General features: G+C 39.1%; 1 protein-coding gene across 5 annotated transcripts in view; it reads left to right on the forward strand.

The window, feature by feature from the left end:
• The window catches only part of ehbp1 (EH domain binding protein 1), a 208,616-nt gene that overhangs the window by 175,003 nt on the left and 12,666 nt on the right, over positions 1–20,947 (forward strand). For all 5 annotated transcript variants that reach the window (XM_041789429.1, XM_041789430.1, XM_041789431.1 and 2 more), the window contains 2 exons: positions 19,492–19,591; positions 20,604–20,677. In XM_041789429.1, coding sequence (XP_041645363.1) covers positions 19,492–19,591; positions 20,604–20,677 — 174 coding nt within the window. The remainder of the gene's footprint in view (positions 1–19,491; positions 19,592–20,603; positions 20,678–20,947) is intronic.

The raw sequence follows: 20,947 nt of genomic DNA on the forward strand, positions 1-20,947 counted from the left end.
GATTTGTTTAAAGTTACATTCTAATTGCTTCAACACTTTTCTTGTTTATACTGCAAAGTCTATCCTGTTTCAGTTTCAAGGGTTGAAAATCAATAAAAACTCTCATTGCTTAGATTCAGAAGGGTTATTTGTTTATTTATTTAGTCATATTTGTTTTTATGTGCATGATAATTACACAGTTAACAAACTCTGGCTCAACGACATAATTGAATTTTAACATTGCTGTCAATTAATCAAGTCTTTTTCATGGTAACGGCTGTGGTGGAACTCAACAATGCAGGTTAATGACAGAGGTTTGGCCAGTAATTACACCATTCACTTGCTAACACAGCTGCTCGCCATGCTACTGTTGTCATCAGCCTCTCTCATACACACTCCCCCCATTTCCCATTGTAATGAGCACTCCAGGCTACAAATACCAACAGCTGTCTTTTCCAATACATTTCCATTTAAATATCTATTTAAACACAGCAATTTAGCATTTGTGTATTGAATCAAGGATTGAGCCAGTGGCAGTATCAGCCTGCTGGTGCTGCTATGTAATGCTATTTCAAACTCAAAACTATGATTGAAGGGGTGTAGTTAACACATGTATAAACACATTAGAGTTTTATGTAAATTAGGATGTATATTAGACCAACTATTTTTGTTCTTAACCTCTAAAATCTTATAGTTACATGGTGTTTTATCCCAACATAGTTTTTTTATGAAGTAGGGGGCAAATGCTGAGCAATTGCCCTTAAGCAAACCTGTAAGAGACAGTGGAAACATGCTGGGAGTAGAAATGATTGTGTAACAGCCAGAGATGAGAGGAATAACTAGTGAATCACAGCACAGAGATGTATGAAGGATGACTAATGTTGTTAGCAGAGCCATTACTGGTCCACAGATTAATTCATCAAGCAAATTCATCACCACTCACCTCCCTCTGCCTCTTGTCACAAGGCGTGTAATATGACACCCCTCAAATTTGTTCTAACATCCACCCCAGGGGGTGGTCCAGCTCTTTCCCTCCCCACACACGCACACACCAACCCTCCTCCCCCCTCTTTGCTAATGGAGCAGGCGGAGCCACTTATGCTAAAAGGATTGCAGCTGTCTGTCAGCAGGTTGGGAGGGGGTCCTCTGCTTAGAGTTATCACAGCTTTCCCTCACAGTTTTTCATTCAGAAATTTGTCTCTGACTCATTTATCAATAAGTCAACACTACCTGTGTCTGACCTGCTAAATGATACATGTTAAAATCTCATGGAAATCAGTTGTTTTAAATTTACATTTGTAAAGTACAGCTTGGTCTGTTTCCTTATCTAAATCAGACCTCATGTTGTTTCCAAGCATTTTTTTTTACAAAAAGAATCAAACAAGCAAATTAAATTAAAACAAGATACAAAAGACATATTTTAGATACGTGAAATAGAAATCTCAACATTAATGTGTAAAATCTTAGTATTATAAGGAGTGACACAGAATAACAGAACACATAAAAATATTGATGTACATTTCTTTTAAGAATGGAGAATGCATGCGATACATTTGCATGCAGAACCTGAAGGATTACTAATCTGTATTATTTTGTTTCAAATTGGGAAATGAAATTAAAAAAAAAAAAAAAAAAAAAAAAAAAAAAAAAGCACCAGGGAATATTTTCTGTTGCTGTATTTGTCCTTTTTGGGAAGACTTGTACAATCGAGGCAGTATTGTAATAATAAACCAGAAAACAAAGCTAAAAAAAAAAAAAAATTGGGAAATGACTTTCTAAAAAGTAAATTTAGGTTTAATCTTTTCTTTGTTTGATTTGTAGTTATCAGTAATTTTCTTTTCTTTGTTTAAATCTAAGGTTGAATTTTCCATGGCCTTACTCCAGCAGTGTGTATTCCCCTAAAGGAAGTTAAAACTGACTCTTGGTCCGTATCAGGAAGCATGCTGATGTTTGTGTTAAGCCGTACCAATTAACAGCATCAACAGGTACTAAGGTTTACACTAGTGCTAAATCAACTCGTGTTTCTCCGCCCCTCTAAGCTCCCCAAATGGTTCACACCTCAGTGTGTGTGTAAACACATAATCAGGGGGCTAAACCACCTGGCTTAACCTTAGCTTAGCCCCACCGAGCCCTGGCTTATCTGCAAATTTCAACAGTGATTCCACAACGGTGCTTTTAGCTCTGTGGCTGCATGTGGCAGAGAGGAAGGCCTCTGTTTAGCATGGATTATTTTTAGAAGGCAGGCGATAGTAACATTAGTCAAAATATAAAACAAGAGTATTTTGTTTTTTTAATGTTTATCATATTATTATACTACATTGATTGTATGCATGCTTGAACTGTCCTTGAAACAAAGATCCCTTTTTTCAGTGAAAAACAAGGGTTTTTTTTTTTACACAAGAAGGATCAATATAACATGAAAAATTAATAATAGAAAATAATAATGATGTAATGATAGAAAATTCAAATCAGCCCCTGAATCTTACGTAAAAACATGTACATTAGGACTGTTAGCATTAATGCATTAATCGTGATTAATTAATTACTCCATGATTTTTTTATTGCATGCTTTATTGTCCCTCGGGTACACTTTGGTTAATCTTCTGCAATGTTTCCCTGCAGCCACAGTGGTGTAAGATAAGCCCACCTCTGCTCCGTAATGTCTTATTTCACTTTAGAAGCTCACAGATAGCTCAGTGGACAATTCAGAAGTAATCTGCACCTTTTGATATCAGATGGTCACCTTTTTACTGTTCACTTTTTTCCTTTCAATCCATAACAAGTTCCTCTTTTGTGTCATCTGCAATTTGTGCTATCAAACATTCCACTTCTTACTGTTCTTCTTCCCTTTTCCATAAAGGTTCTTTTTTCTTGATTAAATTTGTGCCATCATCTTCAATCTACCCAAAAGCCCTTATTCTCTTTCAAAAGACAAGCAGGTGTGTATCCAAACAGGAAGTCAGTTACCATTAGTTTAAGACTGTAAAAAAGTACAAAATAAAAACAAGAACAGTTCTGAATGCAAAATGGTGGTATTTCAAGATGGGGAGAAGTCTATTCAGCTGGATGCACAGTTTTTGATTTTGAAGTTACAATATTTGATTTCAGGTTACTGGACTGTATCACCATTACAGTACATTTCCACTTTAATTCTCCTCCTACTCTCTTGTACATGCATACAAACCTCTTTTTTTGTTTGTGTACTTTCCTTTTTATTTTATTTATTTTTTTATTGTTAACTGTAAGTACAAACCAAGCAGATTATTCCCTGCCTACTGGATGAAGCTATTTTTGGTCAAACACTGTAAAATTCAGACTCTGTTCTCTTCATGTAAAGAAAAATTAAGGCTAGTTGGATGTTTTCAGTACAGAATTCTTTAAAAAAAAAAACACCTCTACCTATATATTGTTTGATTTTAAATCGTTCCAAGTGTCCTACAGATCCTTAAAGAGACTTTAGTAATTCAAGACCTTAAAAACCTTATTTTTACTTTTGAGAGGTTTCAAATTCTAGATAGCACTCCGAATAAGACATGCCATTTGTTTACTAGCCAATTTATCTACATTTTTTCTTACTTTAATTGTATATGCATGTTTACATGGCAATTAACAGCATTTACAGCAGCCTGTACATAGCCTAACTGTTCAGAATTAGCTTAGCAAGTCTGCTAAAATGTGTTATGATAAATATCACCATATGGCATATTGATAGAATAGAGGCAATAAATGTGCCAGAAATAATCAAATTTAGGCATATATGGCCAAACATTTTTCCCCTTTACCATCTGACATTTCATTGATAACACATGAAACCAGAAATTTCATCCCTGGTTTGGTGCCTTCTGTTTTTGACCATTTGACACACGAAGATTCGTGTCAGTTCTTCTCAGTACAGGTCTTAAAAGGTCTTCAGTTTGCTTTTAAAAGTCTGTAGGAACCTTTAGTTTATGACTTAAATTTAAAGTATGAGGCATGGAAATATTACACATCATGCTGTTGTTTCCAGGTCCATGAAATTACAGTTATGGTTGCATAAAAGAGATATATCATATTATTCTTCTTGTTAAGAAAAAAATTGGATCAGAGTGAGTTTAACCTGTGTTTTAACTAAAGAAATCCTAAAAAATGTTACACGTTTACTGCAGGCTTAAAGATATATTTGTTCTCTGAGCAGCCTCCAGCTAGATGGCATTGTAGACAACCTCTGCATGTTTCTTCTGCTAGCTGTGCTGATTTTATTTTTTTAAAAAAGGACCAAACTCCCTCCCAGTCTCGCCACACTCGAGCAGAGCAGTCAGAGGAGAAAACGAACCCAGGGCCTAACAAATACATGAAGGTTTGGTTTAACTAAATCCCACAGATAATGGCCACTGTGTCAAAGACTAAAGATAGCGGGAGGGGTGGTGGTGGTGGTGGCTGCAGTGGATAGAGGGGGGGATTACTCTGGCGTTTTGCATCAGTTGCTTTCTGCTGGGTGGCCCTGCTTGTCAAAAAAAAAAAGAAGGGAGATGGAGGGAAAGAAAGAGGAGAGAAAAGCATTTAACGCGGCACATTGAGAAGAAGAGGGCTCTTAATGCCATCAAAGCAAGGGGAGAAATCAGCCATTAATTTATTCTGGCCCTCACACACAAGCAGGCACACGGCACACACACACACACAAAACATGTACACCCCTTCTGCTGTTTCCTCCAATTGTTGATAATTTCAGGAACATCTGGTCCACGCCAGACTTGGAAGCCCACCAGAACCAAGGTTGACAAAATGTTCCCACTGATCCCTGTCCCTGTGTGTGTCTGTGAGTGTGTGAGGCATGTGCACACCTCAGATGATTTGTGTGTGGATTGAATTATAGCCCTGACGTGAGGGGAAATTTTTTCGCTTTTAGATTCAGGAGGAGGGGCAGATGACTGGGCTATTCATTGGCTGATAAGAACTGATGGGGAGGTTAATAAGCTACACACCCAGGTCATCACAGGCTTTTTACCGGGCTACAGAGGAGAATGGAGGACGATGATGATGATGAGAGGTGTGTGTAAATGTGTGTGTGTAGCAGGTTGTGAGCTGGTGGAGTTAGGAGTGCATCTCTTCAGTATCTGTACTCTGAAATACCTCTCAAAGTTTTCTCTATCAAACTAAATTAACTAAATTTTCCCCTATGCAGGCGAGTAGCTGTGCTGTGCTGTGTTGAGTAGTCTCGCCGCAAAATTGAGTTTGATATATACATTAAACAAATCTCTGAGGCATGTCACATTTATTTCAGCCAGAGACTGTTCCTGGTGTTGCACTAAAATATAAACACAGTTCAGTTTAATACATAATCTCTAACTTGATATGGGCAAAGGTTAAAAAAAGCATTGCTTTCATTACGTTTATTCAGCCCAAGAACCAAGTCTATTAGGGTATAATTTGGCCTGCTATAGTTTGTTTTTTGTATTTACTGTCTTTTTTTATTGTCAATACCTCAAGTAAAGTGTGTATGGAATAAAGAAATCCTCCCCACCTCACATTTGCACATTCTGTTTACCTGCAACTTCTGCCTCATCGTTTTACATTAACACTGTAGCAGTGGAGAATTATTATACTGTACTGTGTATATTTATCAGACTTAATACTGAGACCTTTAGTATGTCTTTATTTAAGAACAAAAGAGAAGAACTGTTCAAAACATTAAAAAAAAAAATCAGGTCTTCCCTGCTATTTTCATTGTCTTTCTACAGTGTAATGCACTGTTATAGCCGGGCACATTTTTTCTATAAACCCTAGGTATTTCTTAGCTATGATACCTAGTTGCTCACACACTTTACCTTACAAACACGTCAATAATCGCAGACTTAAGCCAGTTACACACCGCCGTGCAGTAACTACACCTCCATGCCGGAGGAGTCCCCTGAAATGCTTAGCGTATTTTTCATTAAAAGCGGCTGCTGCCGCCACGGTACAAGGCAGCAATGACATAGAGGTGCTTCAGTGAACGTCACAGCAGAGCCCACCCACAAGTCCATCACAACACCCCCTCCCCAAAAACACATAGAGTACTTCACAATCTCTGTATATTAACATGTATAATGTACTATAAGAGCATAGATATATATAGAAGAGTAGATACGACACGCCCCTTTGAGCTGCATGCCTACGGTGAGGCTAAGCTAGTGGGGGCAAAGTGTCAGGGCATTCTGGGGTTGTAGATGGCACGAAAACTAAAACAACAAGGATGCCTGCATATTGTGCTGCAAACGGTTGCACACTATACCATACAGTTGAAACAAGGAAACTGTTTCAACTGAATGGTTTTTACCTTTCATAGGTAAAAACAGTTTTTGGCTCTTTTTTCATCATTAAATCTTGTTGAGAGCTTCAGTAACTGCTTTGCTATGGCAAAACACTAACGCAAGCTAGCAGCTTGACAGCCAAATACCAGACAATTATAGCTGTAGTATAGTTGTACAAGCAGCAGCAGTAGTAGTATAAATAGCAGAGCTGTGAAAAAATATCGATACGGCAATATATTACAATACTTTGTCATCCGATACAACATCGATACTTCAGCTCTTAATATCGTTTTTTTGGTAAAAAATAAAAATTCATATTTTTGCCAAGTTGTTAGTAAAATATGACTTGCTCACACGTTTGTATGAGCACAAACAGGGAGTTAAAGAAAGAATATGCCGTTTGCAAGCTCTGTCTTGCTGCCGTGAAATATAGCGGGAACACCACCAACGTATTGTGTGATTTACATATACATTATCTCTATATTTTTCTTAGTTAATTGTTTAGAATATCGCAATATATCACAATATCATGATATCCTGATATATCGTGATGCTATCGTATCATGACCCAAGTATCATGATGCGTATCGTGTCGTGAGGTTCTTGCCAATACTCACCCCTAATAAATAGCCTTTTTTAGTTGTAGAAGTAGTACCAGCATTTGTAATAGTATTACCAGTTGTAGTAGCAGTGCCAGCATCAGCAGTAGTAGTTGGTACTACCACTACTACTAGTAGTAGTTATGTAAGTTATAGTTATAGTATATGTATAGTTATATACGTTATTTAAGTCCAAGGTGAAGTGAAGTGTTACTATTTACTCAGTGACACACACAACAATTTCAATGTACCTGTTTCTAACTTGTACAAATGGCTGTAAACTCTGTTCTATTCTATCTCCATAGAGTGTGTTTGTTTCTGTAAACATATATATAGAGAGAGAGGGAGAGAGAGAGAAGGAGGGGGTGAGAGAGACAGATACATTAATAAGTAGTTTAAGACAGTAGAAAAATCCAAGAATGACACAAAAACTGTTTTAAATGCAAAATAGTTGAATTTTAGATTGTGATAGAAATTCTGCGATCAATTATAATTAACTACAGAAATCCTGGGATTAATCACAATTAAAAATGTTTGTCTTTGACAGCCTTACTTCGTATTGTTATTTGTTAGCATACTTTTTCTAGTCAAGATTTCTAACATCTGACATTTAACCAGAGGGCAGCCTATCTGCCATATTTTTCAGTCTTATTAGTTAAAGCATGGGTCCATGAGTCCAAATGGCTGTGCTTGATAGGGCTTCACTATGGTGGTTGTATACTGATGGCATCATAACTTTAAACACTTTCTTTACATGTAGACTTTCTGTATGCATTGCTCTACTTCTACAACGCATCCAAGTGTAATGCCTGTAAGCATTAAATGTTTATATTTTCCAGCAGATACATCTGCATTACAATTCAAAAAGAATAGAATAACATGAAGTCCAGCACTGCTGTCATTCACAAACAGTGCTCAGGCTAATTTTCCCCCCACAATTGTTCTGTGTAACTTGAGGCTAGAGGCATGCATCCCTCTGAGCAGAGGACAAAACACTCAAATAGAAAAACAGACTAATTCTCTTACACCTACTTGTCTCTTCCTCATCTTTCTTGCTTCTCTCGGTTCAGTTCAATTCAACAAGCTTTACTGGCAAAGAAAACATCATCAGTTTGTATTGAAAAAGCAGTGTACAAATTTAGAATGATAATATAATAGAAGAATAGGTTTAATGTTTGGTATCAAACATCTGTGTTAAACTTTAAAATTCACACACTCTTGCACACTTCACAGGCTTCTTATATGAGAGTTTCAGTTCATTTTTTTATGCGGATGAATTTTTGTTTGAACTTGTCTCTGATGTCCTTGGATAAAGGACAGGTGGTTAGAAAGCTCTGTTTCCACCTCCTGTTGGCTGCAGTGGGTGCCCGGTCTGTCTTCTTTTGGGATCCAGCTTTGTCTGTTTTAACCCCTCTTGATGGCGAGGCTGTGTTCACTGAGTCTGTACATAGTTCTACTGCATATTATTGCTGCAGATTATTCTGTTATTCATGGATGGCGAGCTATTTTATCCACATGCATGCTAAGTATTTTATGTAATCATGGCTGAGCTAAAACAACCACCAAAATATGTTGTAATGTCTGACTGTACCCCTGCAAACAACAAATATTTAGTACTTCATCACCCATTTCTTTATTAAACAGTGTAATTAACAAACAAGTTCTTGATCATTTCTGTTTGAAATTACCACAACAAAATGAAGATAAATCAGGTAATTCTGCAGCTCACAGTATTAAAGTAAGCATTCCTTTGATGTCTGCCCCCTGACATGATAATGGCTGAAGTGATGCTCAGTAATAATGTGAGTCAGCCTAAGAGGTGGAGCTGGAGATGTTTTCCCAGTGAGCATCACCGTTGATGTTGAGGTGGTTGATTGAAGAACCTCTCCCACTTTGTGTTGTATCACTGAAGCCTAATAGAAGCCAGCCCCCAAAGGTCCAAGCAAAGGCTCTCATTTGAAGAAAAAAAAAGGCACCAGGAAAGACCCTAGCATGGGGTCTCTCCTCTCTCCTCTCCCCCTCTACACTGACGTTGTCCCAGGGCTAATGGGGAGGCACCGGGCTCCTCTCCTGCTCCCTATCACCCACTCACCTTCATAATAAAAGAGAGCCCCCTGTGGAAAGGAGCTAGCATGAGCTGGTGAAGATCATGCTGTTAATAGGATGATGCCTTTTTGCCTTTTGTCATGAGATTATGAACGGGGATAGCCTCTCCTCGCCTCTCTTCTCCGCTCCTCCACTCTTCTCTACTCTTCCCACACACGGCTACAGGCGTCCTGGAGGGCCCCGTCGAGTTTGAGTGGAGACAGGCGCAACCAAGGCTTTGTTCCTCTGCTTGTATGGTAAAAGGCTCGCTAATGAAATACCTTTTAGGGGGTATCGGCAGGTGAGCTCCCCAATCAGGGGTTGCAGCAAAAACACACACAGGCGCACATACACTCACATATTCTCTGTCTCCTCTCATCTGCCCCCTCTTGCTATATTAATTACCTGAAGTGCTCTGGCCTTGCAAGAACCTCTCAATACCGCCGCTCTCCTCCTTTTTCTTCATCTAACATGACAGACACAAGCTAGCCTAAAGTGTGGGGGGTGCGACAGAAAAAGAGGGTGATAATAGTAGTAATGAACACGGGTGACAATAATGAGAATGGTAATTGAGAAATGGTTGCATGGCAGGCCCCCCTGATTTTCCTTTTTCCAGCCCCAAGCTAAGTGGGGACAGGTTGAAAATCATCTTATTTAGAGCTCATTTAAATGGTTTCGAGAGAGCGGGGACTTTCTGACGCTAAAGCTAAGACGAGCTGACAAGCATAGAGCAATGATATTGCCGCCTAATGGGTTAGGGAGTGTTAAAGTAGCTGTTGCCGTCATCTTTTTTTTTTTTCTTCTTCTTCTTCTTCTTTTTTTTGTTTAATTTCTTATTGACATTGAGTGTCATGGTCAAAGCAGCCTTTGCCATGCTGTTGGATTATTGTTAAACACCTTAACGCTTCACTGCTGTTCTCGTCTTCTTACTTTGGTAGTTTTCTACTGTCTGTGTTTCTATGTGAGGAATCGCTCCCTGAAGGACCCCACATGCATCACAGATTTGCAGTTTGATCTTCAAGCATGTCTGTGTTCGTCTTTCCCTGCATGTATTCTGCTTCCATCTTGAGTTTAATATAACTCCTGTTAGTTCTTTCTTTGCGTGTGCATTTGTTTGACTTTTCTACCTTTCTTGTGAGTCTCTCTGTCTCCTCCTGGCCTCTTTGCACAGGCTGTGATAGAGACAGGGCGGTCTGGGCTTTAACAGACAGAGGCTGCCTCCACCAGCCCATAGTCTGCCACTCTCTGATAATGTTTATTGATTTGTGGCAAAAACACAATTTGATGGAGTGGGGTGAGGGAGGCAGAAGAGGGGAGAGGGAGGGGAGGGATTGTATTTGTGTGATTGTCACAGCTCAGCAGCTTCTGCTAGACAAACAGAAAAATACTCCAGAAATGTCTGTTTGTTTAGCTAAAATTTGGCTCACTTGTAATTAATATTTTATTAATGAGTGAAACCTTGAAGATTAAATCTTAACACAATTTATTCAAGAATTTAAGTAGATTGAGAGAGATGTATGGATAAAGTGCATAAAGATAAAAGAGAAACCTAAATGAGTGTCTTTTCTTAAGCAAATATGCTCTTCATCCCCACTGCACGAGCTTACAGAGCGGTGTGTAAGGGTGAGTATGAAGCAACGACTCCTAATACGAACATTTCATCTTCAGAGTGAGTCTATTATGTGAACTCTGTTTGCCCGAGCCCCCACCTCCTCTTAACCTCTAAGGTGGAGGAATGAAAGGTGTCTGGAGGTTGGTCTACTGTTAGCTCTGAGGTCAAACGTGTTTGCCCAAGGGTGCCTGGTGTGTGTGTATTTCTGTATACACAGCAGAGGAGAGGACAGCGAAGAGGTCTGACAGTGTGTGTTTAAGAGAGAGGAGGAAACATATTAATAGGGCAAACTGAACGTCTGTGTTTAACATGGTCTCTGCACAAATGTTCAAACAGTTAGATGATAGGTGCTGCATGTGTACACTCTGCTGCTCATTAAAAAAGGCTTTAAGAGCTCCTCTTGCTGCCTTTGTAGTTCATCTCCTCTTAAAGCAGAGCCCATTATCAGGCTGAAATGGAAATAAAATAAACATCAGCTTTTAAGATAGCAAAGCACCAATAATGATTATTGATGTCTGTCTGAAACTGCTGACCAGGCTAAGAAATTAAAAAACATTTTATGTTTTTTCTTATTACTCTTTATTATTGGAGTCTTTATGTTACTTCTGTACAAAGGTAAACTCTATGAATAAACTAATTGCTTCTCTATCAATTTTTAACTAAAATAACAGAAAACATTTGTACAATAATGTATGTGCAAATACTAAAACGGGAGGGTTTTTTTTCATTGATTTTCCCCCAATATCAATGGACATCAGTGACATCGTGGTTAACATTATTTATGGTTACTCACAGCACTCTATGGTCGTAGTGAAACTCAGAAAAAAAGTCAACAAATTTGTTATAAGACAGGTCATGTTTATTTCATTTTTTTTTTTTTTTTGGCTCAAACTGTGGTTTTCCCCTGACCTTACTAACGTTTATCTGAACCTAAACTCAAGCCAGGATTAGGGTGCAAACTCAAACTTCAGGCATCAAAAGTCTCTTTTGTAATGCTGTTGTGCCAGTTCCTAGTGGCAAACTCAGGTGTTGAAAAATGATGGGGAAGTGCAAAAAGCTGCAGTTCCTCAAGTGCCCACTTGAGGCTGGCTGCAAATGCTCCAGAAGTCAGCAAAAATAAGTATGTTTAGTTTTAAAAAAAAATTTTGCTTTGAGTGGTTCAAGTCTTTATGTAAGCATTGCACAGGGGGTGCCAGGTTGCACAAGAGTTCTAATTTTTGGTTATCCAAAAGTACTCCTACAAGTTACTTTTCTTAGTGTATACTAGGAATGTAAAGGTACCAAAATCTCACGGTACGATAACACCTCTGTAACAAGTCCTCAGTACGGTATTAACAACAAAAGAAGACTTGAAAAAAGTGACGTCGGCATTTATTTAACAACAATTGCACTTTAAATATTACAATTTGTGCACATAGTGCTGAGATGTTGAGATTAGGCTTAAAACATGTCCTTATACGTAGGCTCCAGCATGTTTCCTAACCGTCTAAAACCTTCAGGGTCCAACTCTGAAAATAGGTGAAGGCCTTTGGCGGTATATATTCACTGATACACCTTGTGATCTGTTGGGCCGTTGTGCTATTGTGATGAATTGGGATTGTCAATGCTTCTTTCAGAGTCTTTTGGCTTGGTCAGACTCTGCTCCACCCATCTTTGTGAATCTTTTTGAGGTGATGATTTGCCAAGTGTCTGCCTATGTTTTTCGTATTCCCCGTCAACTGTGTCACCGCTGTCTGGGAATGTCTGAATATTGTTTGGTTGTCCGTCAGCTTTTCTCCTTTCTCATTTCTTGACATCAGGAAATGCTTCCATATGTCAGATTTAAAAGTTGCTGGAGCCTCCGCAATCTTTGTCACTCTGTTCTCCTTCACCATTCATGGCGTCCACCATTTAGTGCTGTTAGATCAAGCCAGCAAGTGGAGCGCAAAGGATGATGGGTTTGCAAGGGCCAATGACAACTGTAGTTCCCACTTCCCGTCATTCTGTTCCACTAAAAAAAAAACTACTTTCTGCCCAGAAGACCTACCATTTGAAAGTATTCATGGTATTCATGAGACACTTCTTTCACGACAGTAACACAAATTAACAATACCATTACATTTCTGGTATATAACATAGTATCACATAACATGTTACTTTTTGATGGCAGTTGTTTTGTAAAATTACATTTTACCAAGTGCTGTTTTTGATCATATGATAGGTCTAACTGATGACCCTGAACTCAGAAAGTCAGTGACAAACCACTCCTGCTTCTCTTGCTCTTTTTTTAAGTTCTAAAGCAAGCAGTGGTTGACAAATGACACTAGTGGAAAAGGCAGGATTTGTGCCTGGATTTAAGTGCAATCTCTCTCTCACTCTCTCTGTCTCTCCCTCTCTTGCAATTTTTTCTTATTTTCCATTTCTCCTTTTTCTACTAAGGGTGAGAGGGAGTGTGAGAGGTGAGTGTGAATTGGATAATGTGCTCCATTCAGCAGACATTATATACAGGTTCAATAAAGCAGGAATCTGCTCTATACGCTGGGACCATTGTGCCACTGAGGGTGGCTCAAAAGGCCTTGTACAAGCCTCTCTGGAAAAACAAAAAAGTAGCCCACAGCACCACTCCAGTGGAGAGCAGAAAAGAAAAGCAGTGAGCAAGAGAAATCACATGTGCACTTTAGAGAACATTTCAGGGTTGATTCTTACACATCACAAATTTAATGTTGCTGATTTGGGGATTGCTGCACTGTAGCTTTTTAGAGTGTAATGTGAAGAAAGGAGGGAAGGTAGCAAGTCTTCACATTAGAATATTGGATTCTTAATTGTGGTTTTATGATTTTGCAGTAAGTTAGAATCTCCAGCATTAAAAAACTGGTAAATTAATTCTGAATCTGTGTACATCTCAGCCTTTCTCGCTCACAAGCCACTCTCTGTCTCTCTGTGTCTCCTTCCTCTTCTTCCGTTAATTAAATCAAGTCTTCAGCAGGCTTCTTACACCCCCCCACCCCCAGTCCTCGCCACAGACCTTTCTGATTAGGCCGGCCCCTGTCATGCATATTCACGTCTCGGCAGTGACAGCCTTTTAACGAGTTCTTACCTAATCACAGGAAACAATGTTCATCCTGTTCTTTTTATTCCTTCTTTTCTTGTTTCCTTTCATGCGTCTTTGGCTTTCATCCCCCGATCCCCGCTGATATCAGACGGGCTCGACGCTCGGATGGAGAGAGCGATTGTGGAGGCACAAGCGCAGCTCGTCCCTAAATAAACCGCAATTCAGAAAGTGACTTGGACACAGAAGAGCAGTTCAGCTCTATCTCCTCCCTTTCCCTCCTCCTCCTTCTTTCTCCTCCTACCAGCCTTTTTACATTTCCGATAGACAAATTGGATTAACAGCTATTGGATTAAATGGCAAAATGGTGGGATAAGAAATGAGATGAATGTGCTGTGATCACAGCTTTTTAATGTTTTTCTCTTTCTGTCTCATTCATTTTCCCCTTGTAACCCGAGCTTCCTCCTTCAAGGCCCAGAGAAGTTTCTTTAGAGAAAACAAGTGTATATGTCCTACATTAAAGGTAAAATTCTTTCATGATATTCCTAGATATTTACAGTTCTGAAATCATCAGATGTCACATGGTGGACGGGTGCGTCATAACAAAGGTCAAAGTATTGACTGACACAAATAAGCTCTGAAGCAATAAGTCAATTTATCTTTTGTTTACAGGATAGAAGAATGATTAAGTGATGATCATCCTTTTTAGCAATTTGTTCATCAAAAATGCCCATTTCTTTACTTTTCTTACTTCTCAAATGTCCATATTTATGCCTTTCTTTGTCAATATGTTATAGCATTGAAAAAAGCATTGACATTTTACTATATAACATAGTAAATCATACAGAAAAAAATTCACAGCTGCTTTTTTGCCTGGCAGCCTTGCGCATTGTCACAACTGAAAACGGTCAAAATGAATTATATATTCAACATAAAACCAAGCATTAAAGCTGTTTGCATTTACTTGCACCCAACACTGTAGTATAGCACATTTAATTAAACCCAGCACAGGCCAACAGCAGCAGTTTGACCACCTCAGGGTGGGTTTCATTATTCCTATCTACACTGAATGGAACAGTGGCCAAGATTGCTATCTTAATCTTATTTGGCTATGGAGGTTCTTTCACCCCGCCTTTCCTCGCTCTGTTTCTTTGCTTCATTCCTTACTTCCTCTCTGTCTATCAAACAGATGAATACAAACACACATTGACCCTTCCTAAATAGCCTTTTTTCATAGCTGCAGAATGACAGCCCACCTTCATGCACAGCAGTTAGTGTCACTGTGTCCCGTCTGTGTTTGTGTGGAGTCAGAGAGAGTGAAACAAGAGAAGGGGGAGACAGGCAATCAGATAGAGAGGTTGTCGGGATGTGTGTATCAGTTGTATCTTGGCTGTGTGTGTGTCTGAGTTGATTGTATCTTTTGTGTTTCTCACCATCACTGCCTCATTGATAGCTGAGGTAACATCAGCCATGATATTAACGATGATAAAGTTTACTGTAGGTAGGGAAACCCTGTGTATCTCCATCAGACATATTTCACTAATCCTTTGATGTCCTGATCAAACGCTGAACTTGTGCCAAACTTGCCGCCTCAGTCTCAGTTTATTTTGGCCTGTTTTTGCTCTGCCTTGCTCTGTATTGAGCACTGAGAAATGGCGTGTAAGGCAAGCAACAAGACCCAGAATGCAACCTGCCAAACTGCCAGATGCTTTGATCCAAGATGGCCCCCAGAGAGCCAGCATGGATCCACAGCTTCTCGGAGCCAAGGCTGGATGCACAGACACAGTGTCAGTGGTCTCTGCCAGGGATATTTACACCATTTGTCTTCATACAACACTTCATTCACCAGTTTTTTCCTTGTTGTTGTTACTCTTAACATATGCCATTCTGTGGGCGTGCTCACAACAGTACACCATGTGGCTAAAAGGGTTAGGGTTAGGGTTTTCCCACTTCGAATCAATTTAAACCCTGAGCAACAGAATGCAGCTCTCTATTATATTTTCATCAGCGCTGTTAATCGATCTATCGCATCCATTTTTTAATTGCATTTTACACCCTGGTAATTAATTTATCGAAATCAATCTAAAATTTTGACAGCACTCATATTTATGTATCTTTGACTTATCTCTCTGTGTTTAACTTCATGATGCAGGTTTTAGCAAAGGAGCTGATCTAAATGCTCACTGCCTAAACCATAAGTCAATATATGACAGAAAAAGGTGTTAATACTTATTACATAAAACCAGTAATTAAGAAAACAGATAAATATTTCGTGGCTAGAGTGTACATGAATTTAAATAGTTTTCATTACTTTATATTAGGGCTGTCAGAAGATTAAAATTTTAATTGCGATTCATTTCAGGGTTTCTGTAGTTAATCACAGTTAATCACACCTTTTTTATTGCATTTCAAAATTACACTATTTTGCATTTAAAATTATTCTTGTGTCAGTTTACAACGGCTTCGACGTCATTTGGCAGATGCTTTTATTCAGATTGACAGACACCTGACAGGTAGACAGTGTGTTCAGGGTGTTGAAGGTCTTGCTCAGTAGCGTAAACCAGATGCTGATCATGCCCTGACCAGGATTTGAACCAACAATCACCTATACCAGAGTCATCGATGTAACCCACTGAGCTATCTAGCCATAAGCCAAGTTGGCAAAAGTTAAGAGCACATACTCAATATAGATGAACCCTTCATTGTAAAATGGCATTAAAAATGCATTAAGATGCAGACAGTTCTATAAGTGATTTATTTATTTATTTATTTATTTATTCATTTATTTGTTATCTTTTAACAGCTGTCCATGGGTGAATCTGAAAGGTGGAGTTGTTTAATTTAAATACCTGAAATCAAGATGGGATTTTATATGTAGAATTTTTAAAAACAAATGAGTGATCAAATAATACGATTAGATGAACAACTTAAAAACAAAGCAAACAAAAACAGTGCACTGGATACAAAATAAGGCTTTCAGGCACAAAACTGTGTTTTTTTGAATGTCACTCCTAAAGACAAACTATTAAAGAAAAGATAAAGAAGTTCACCTTCATCTTGACAATTCATTTTATCCACTGTATTTGAATTTCTAAATGATTTTAAAGCCCCTTAAAAACTGGATTAAAACTCATTCAATATGATTTGGTTTTATGGTCACAAAGCAAACAAAGATCCATCCAGTGTCAGGTAGGATCCTGAGGTGGGGCAAAAGGTGAAGGATGCTGAGCAGCTGTCCACTTGTCCTCCCTCCATCCTCCTTTCTTTCTCTGCTTTGAAATGCACACCTGCTTCCTCATATACCCCCTTCTTTCCCTCCTCTAGTCAGAAATGTTCCCCTCTATCTGTTATTTCCTTTCCTGCCTTCTCTCCTTCATCCTACTTCCTTACCTTTCCTATGACCTCTCCGCCTCTCTCTCCCCTCTCCTTCTTTCCTTCCTCTTCTTCCCTCCGCCTCCCCTTCCTCCTTTCATAAAATGCGGCTGTTGGTTGGCTGCTAGCTGCTGGCTGGGTAGCGGTGGGGGATATAGCTTTATAATCCCTCCTCGTCTTCCAGCCCGCCTCGCCACAATGTCACAGGAGCTTAATATTTGCCATTATTATTTGCTTGTTTTATTTGACTTCGAGGCAGCACAATGACCTGTCAGCGCCGGCTTTATCCCTCCTCCGAGTGTCGTCCGTTTCAAAGTTGACTACAGTAATCCACGAGCCCCCGATTCCGCTAAATCCTGAAGCTTTCTTACATTCGCTCGTTCTTTTTTTCTCTCTCTTTCTCCCTCGCTCCCCCCTCCTAAATGAAATTACATACATCTGCTGGCTCAGAGTATCACAAATGTCCACACACTCACCGGTGTCCGCGCACACATCCACGCGCCTGCCTTTTGTCAGTAGCAGCCCAGTAGTCCCCTCTCCTCTGTGATGAGCATTTGTATTTGCTTGTTTCAATAAAGAGGGCACATTTCTCTCTTTTTATTTCTGCCCAAAGCTGAAGTTTGCAATCACACTGATATACAAATAAAGTAACAAACCTTATACCTACATCATTGAAAATGTATCGTAAAATACACAATATCTCAATAAAAATAAAAGAAACAATCAGAATACTATTCAAAGTAGAAAAGAAGGAAAAATATGAATCATGAAAACTTGACTCAAATGGATTCTTCGACTGTACAGCTTGACAGTGCCTTGATAATAATTCTGAGGGCTCCCAATTAATAAATAAGTGGTATGAAATATCTTCTTACCGTTAATTCTGTTATGATGCCTGTCGTAGCTTCCCAGCTATTAAACCGCCCTCTTGAGTAAGGGAGAAAAAAACAGCAAGAGATAATAACATAAGCCCTAAGACGATCTTTCATCTGGCGTCTTCTGTTTTCATCCATTTCTTCTCTTCACAGACGTACTGAGTGTCAGATTAATGCTGCTATTGCTGTTTAAACAGCTTCAAGTGCCTGAAAGCTCACATCCCATTTCTAGACATTTAATGGTGCTGGGTGAAGTGACCACAGCAGAGTTTATTCACACAATTACAGAGAGAAGTCTACATTAATATGAAAGTATTGGAGGACTTTGATACCATCTAGTGCTCTTTAGCAGAGAAAAGCACATCTATAGTAGCACAGGTTTGAGACAACACTCTCATCCAGGCATACTTTCAAGAAATCTTTAAATTTTCTTTAGGTGTTCCGGTCAGATCTGCAACAGCAAAAAAAGTTTGTGACTATTAGAAGGCAATTTAGTTAGCACCATCTTATTTTCTATAGCAATACTTAAATACCAGAGTTTCTACATCAAATTTATTACTGTCTGTTAGAGACTGTATACATAAAGATTTACATTAAATCAGTAGATAACTGTAAATGTAATCATTAGAGCACAAACCAAAGGTCACAAGTAGATTTTATTAAAAAGGTACATCTGTTACATCTTAATACATACTTTATACATTTTTTACCCCTTGTAAATGTTAATAACTGAGATTGATTTTTTATCATGGGTCAGTCTCAAGTTCAAAAGATCTGCACATCTATTTTAGAGTGATACCATGGTTACTTTGGTTGCAGAAGTAAATAACTTTAAATGTTTAAATTACTAGAAGTTTAGTTGAAAATTATACTCTCTAATCAACATAACCATCCAATTTCAGCTTACCTGTTTATGTGGCACAGAAAACTATTCTTAAAGGTCAAACATGACTAAGGGAAGCCCTTCAGTTACAAACATTCAAAGGTTTCCCTTGAACGTACCTGTGCTTTGTATCAACCCATTGTTCCCTGTAAGTAAGTTACAGCACAGAGCTTTAGCCCCAGGCGTGGGTGAAGCTTACATTAGCCATGCATCTGAGCCTGGCTGGCGCTCTGTGTGTCGAGCAGGTATTACACTAAGCATCACAGAGTAGCGCAGACGTGTTTTTATTTATTTTTTTCCTCTGAAGGCCCGCTGAGTGATTGGTGGGATATGTATTGCCCTACAGTGTGAGAGGCTCCACTCTGTAAAGGCGCACAACGGTAATCGCTGAGTTAATCCCGCCCCGGTTGAAGCTGTATTGACGTTGTGAAGACATGGTGTGAAGTATGTGAATGTTTATACAGGGAACATAGGAGAGTGTATTTATACACATGCATTTATATACAGTCGACTCTGTAGTGGCAAGTCGTTTATCTGCATCATCTCTTTCATGGGTACGCACATTGTATAAACTGTTACCTCTTATTCTGTCATTTACAGAGACAGTCGATGGTGCAAAATGACCTTTCATCTGTCAGACATGCTCTGCTGTCACTGATGTTAACACCTGTCTTTGTGGCTTTTAAGAGAGCACAGAAACACCTGAAGAATAAATACAAACAGCTGTAAAATTTTGGGAATGATCATATTAGTAACTGTTTGTTTTTCTGTGCCTGTATGTGTTTTTAGGCAACAACAAAGAAGAGGAGGAGGCCATGATGCAGGAGTGGTTCATGCTGGTCAACAAGAAGAACGCACTCATCAGAAGACAAAACCAGCTCTCTCTGCTGTACGTTTCCTGCTCGTTAAATGTCTGTTGACCTTCTTTGTCTCTTCTTCTTTTTCAATCACCTTTTTCCAGTTGTTTTAACAGTATTATTTCCCTGCTAAAGTGACCAAAGTGGATCACTTTGTGTTGGTTACCTTTATTTTTGGTCCATTGAGCTGCATCACAAACATATAACACAGAACACGTCTTTTCAAGCATTAGATAAAAATCTTTAAGCCACACTGGGTGGGAGCATGCCTTCCACTCCATTCGCCCCTATGTCTATCCACTCATTGATTTACATGTGGATGGGATATGAAATCAATACAAATGTGGCGACTGTCACTCTATCGCTAGTCTCTTTGTATGTGGTCAGCTGCGACAGGTGGAGATACATGCACTCACACACACACTCATGCTGCCTTTTTTTCCTTCATATGCGGCTGTTGGGATTTCAAAGTGTGCAAGTGGAGGAGAGATTGAAGTATTCATAATCACATTATATCGTGGGAAAGGGGAGGCTTTTAAAGTGGCCAATTGACAGAAGGGCTGATTATTAGCCCGTTCTGTTCTCTCTTTGTGGAGGCGAAAAGAAAAGGCGCCGGTGAAGGACAAATTCTATTAGGGGCCGAATAAGCTCATTTTTAATATGGCTGAAAGAGGAAAGAATTCAATTTGAACCACATAGATATACCACATATACGCATGTATGCACAAATACAGCCCACACACAGTCAGGACATGTCCACATACATACATTTATATTTTTGTCTTATTTCCCTCCTTCTTTATATTCTCTTTTCTTTCCTCAAACACTCACACCCACAGCTGTGGAAGCACAGTGTGTGTATCAGTTATGTGCAGTAGATTAATGCGAAGCCAGAGAAGGTTCAGGCGAGTAGCTGAATCGATGTTTATTGCAGGTTTCTTTAAGTGCTTAATGATTTAGTCATTAACATATTGATGAACTTTGTTGTCTGTGTGTTTTTTCCTCTCTCTCTTCCTCTCTCTCTCGCTCTCTAACTTGCCACAGGGAGAAAGAGCACGATCTGGAGAGACGCTTTGAACTGCTGAACAGGGAGCTGAGAGCCATGCTGGCCATCGAGGGTAAGACACAAACATATACACGCACTCAAGATGTTGGTGGATTTATTTTGGCATCTACAGTTATCATTAATTTGGCACTGCCACTTTGTCCCACTTTTATCACTTATAGAATCTCACTGTGAAATTTAAAACTCCTAACTTTTGACAATCAAATTTAACTTTAAGTCACTGGTGACTTTCAAATATGTGGCAACACAACTGTAGTGAGTACCCTTTCATTTTGATTGTCAAGTTTGAGTTTTGTTTTGCTAGTTGGTGCCTAAATCTTCC

The sequence above is a fragment of the Cheilinus undulatus genome, linkage group 6, assembly GCF_018320785.1.
Source record: "Cheilinus undulatus linkage group 6, ASM1832078v1, whole genome shotgun sequence".
In the NCBI taxonomy this organism is placed as follows: Eukaryota; Metazoa; Chordata; class Actinopteri; order Labriformes; family Labridae; genus Cheilinus; species Cheilinus undulatus.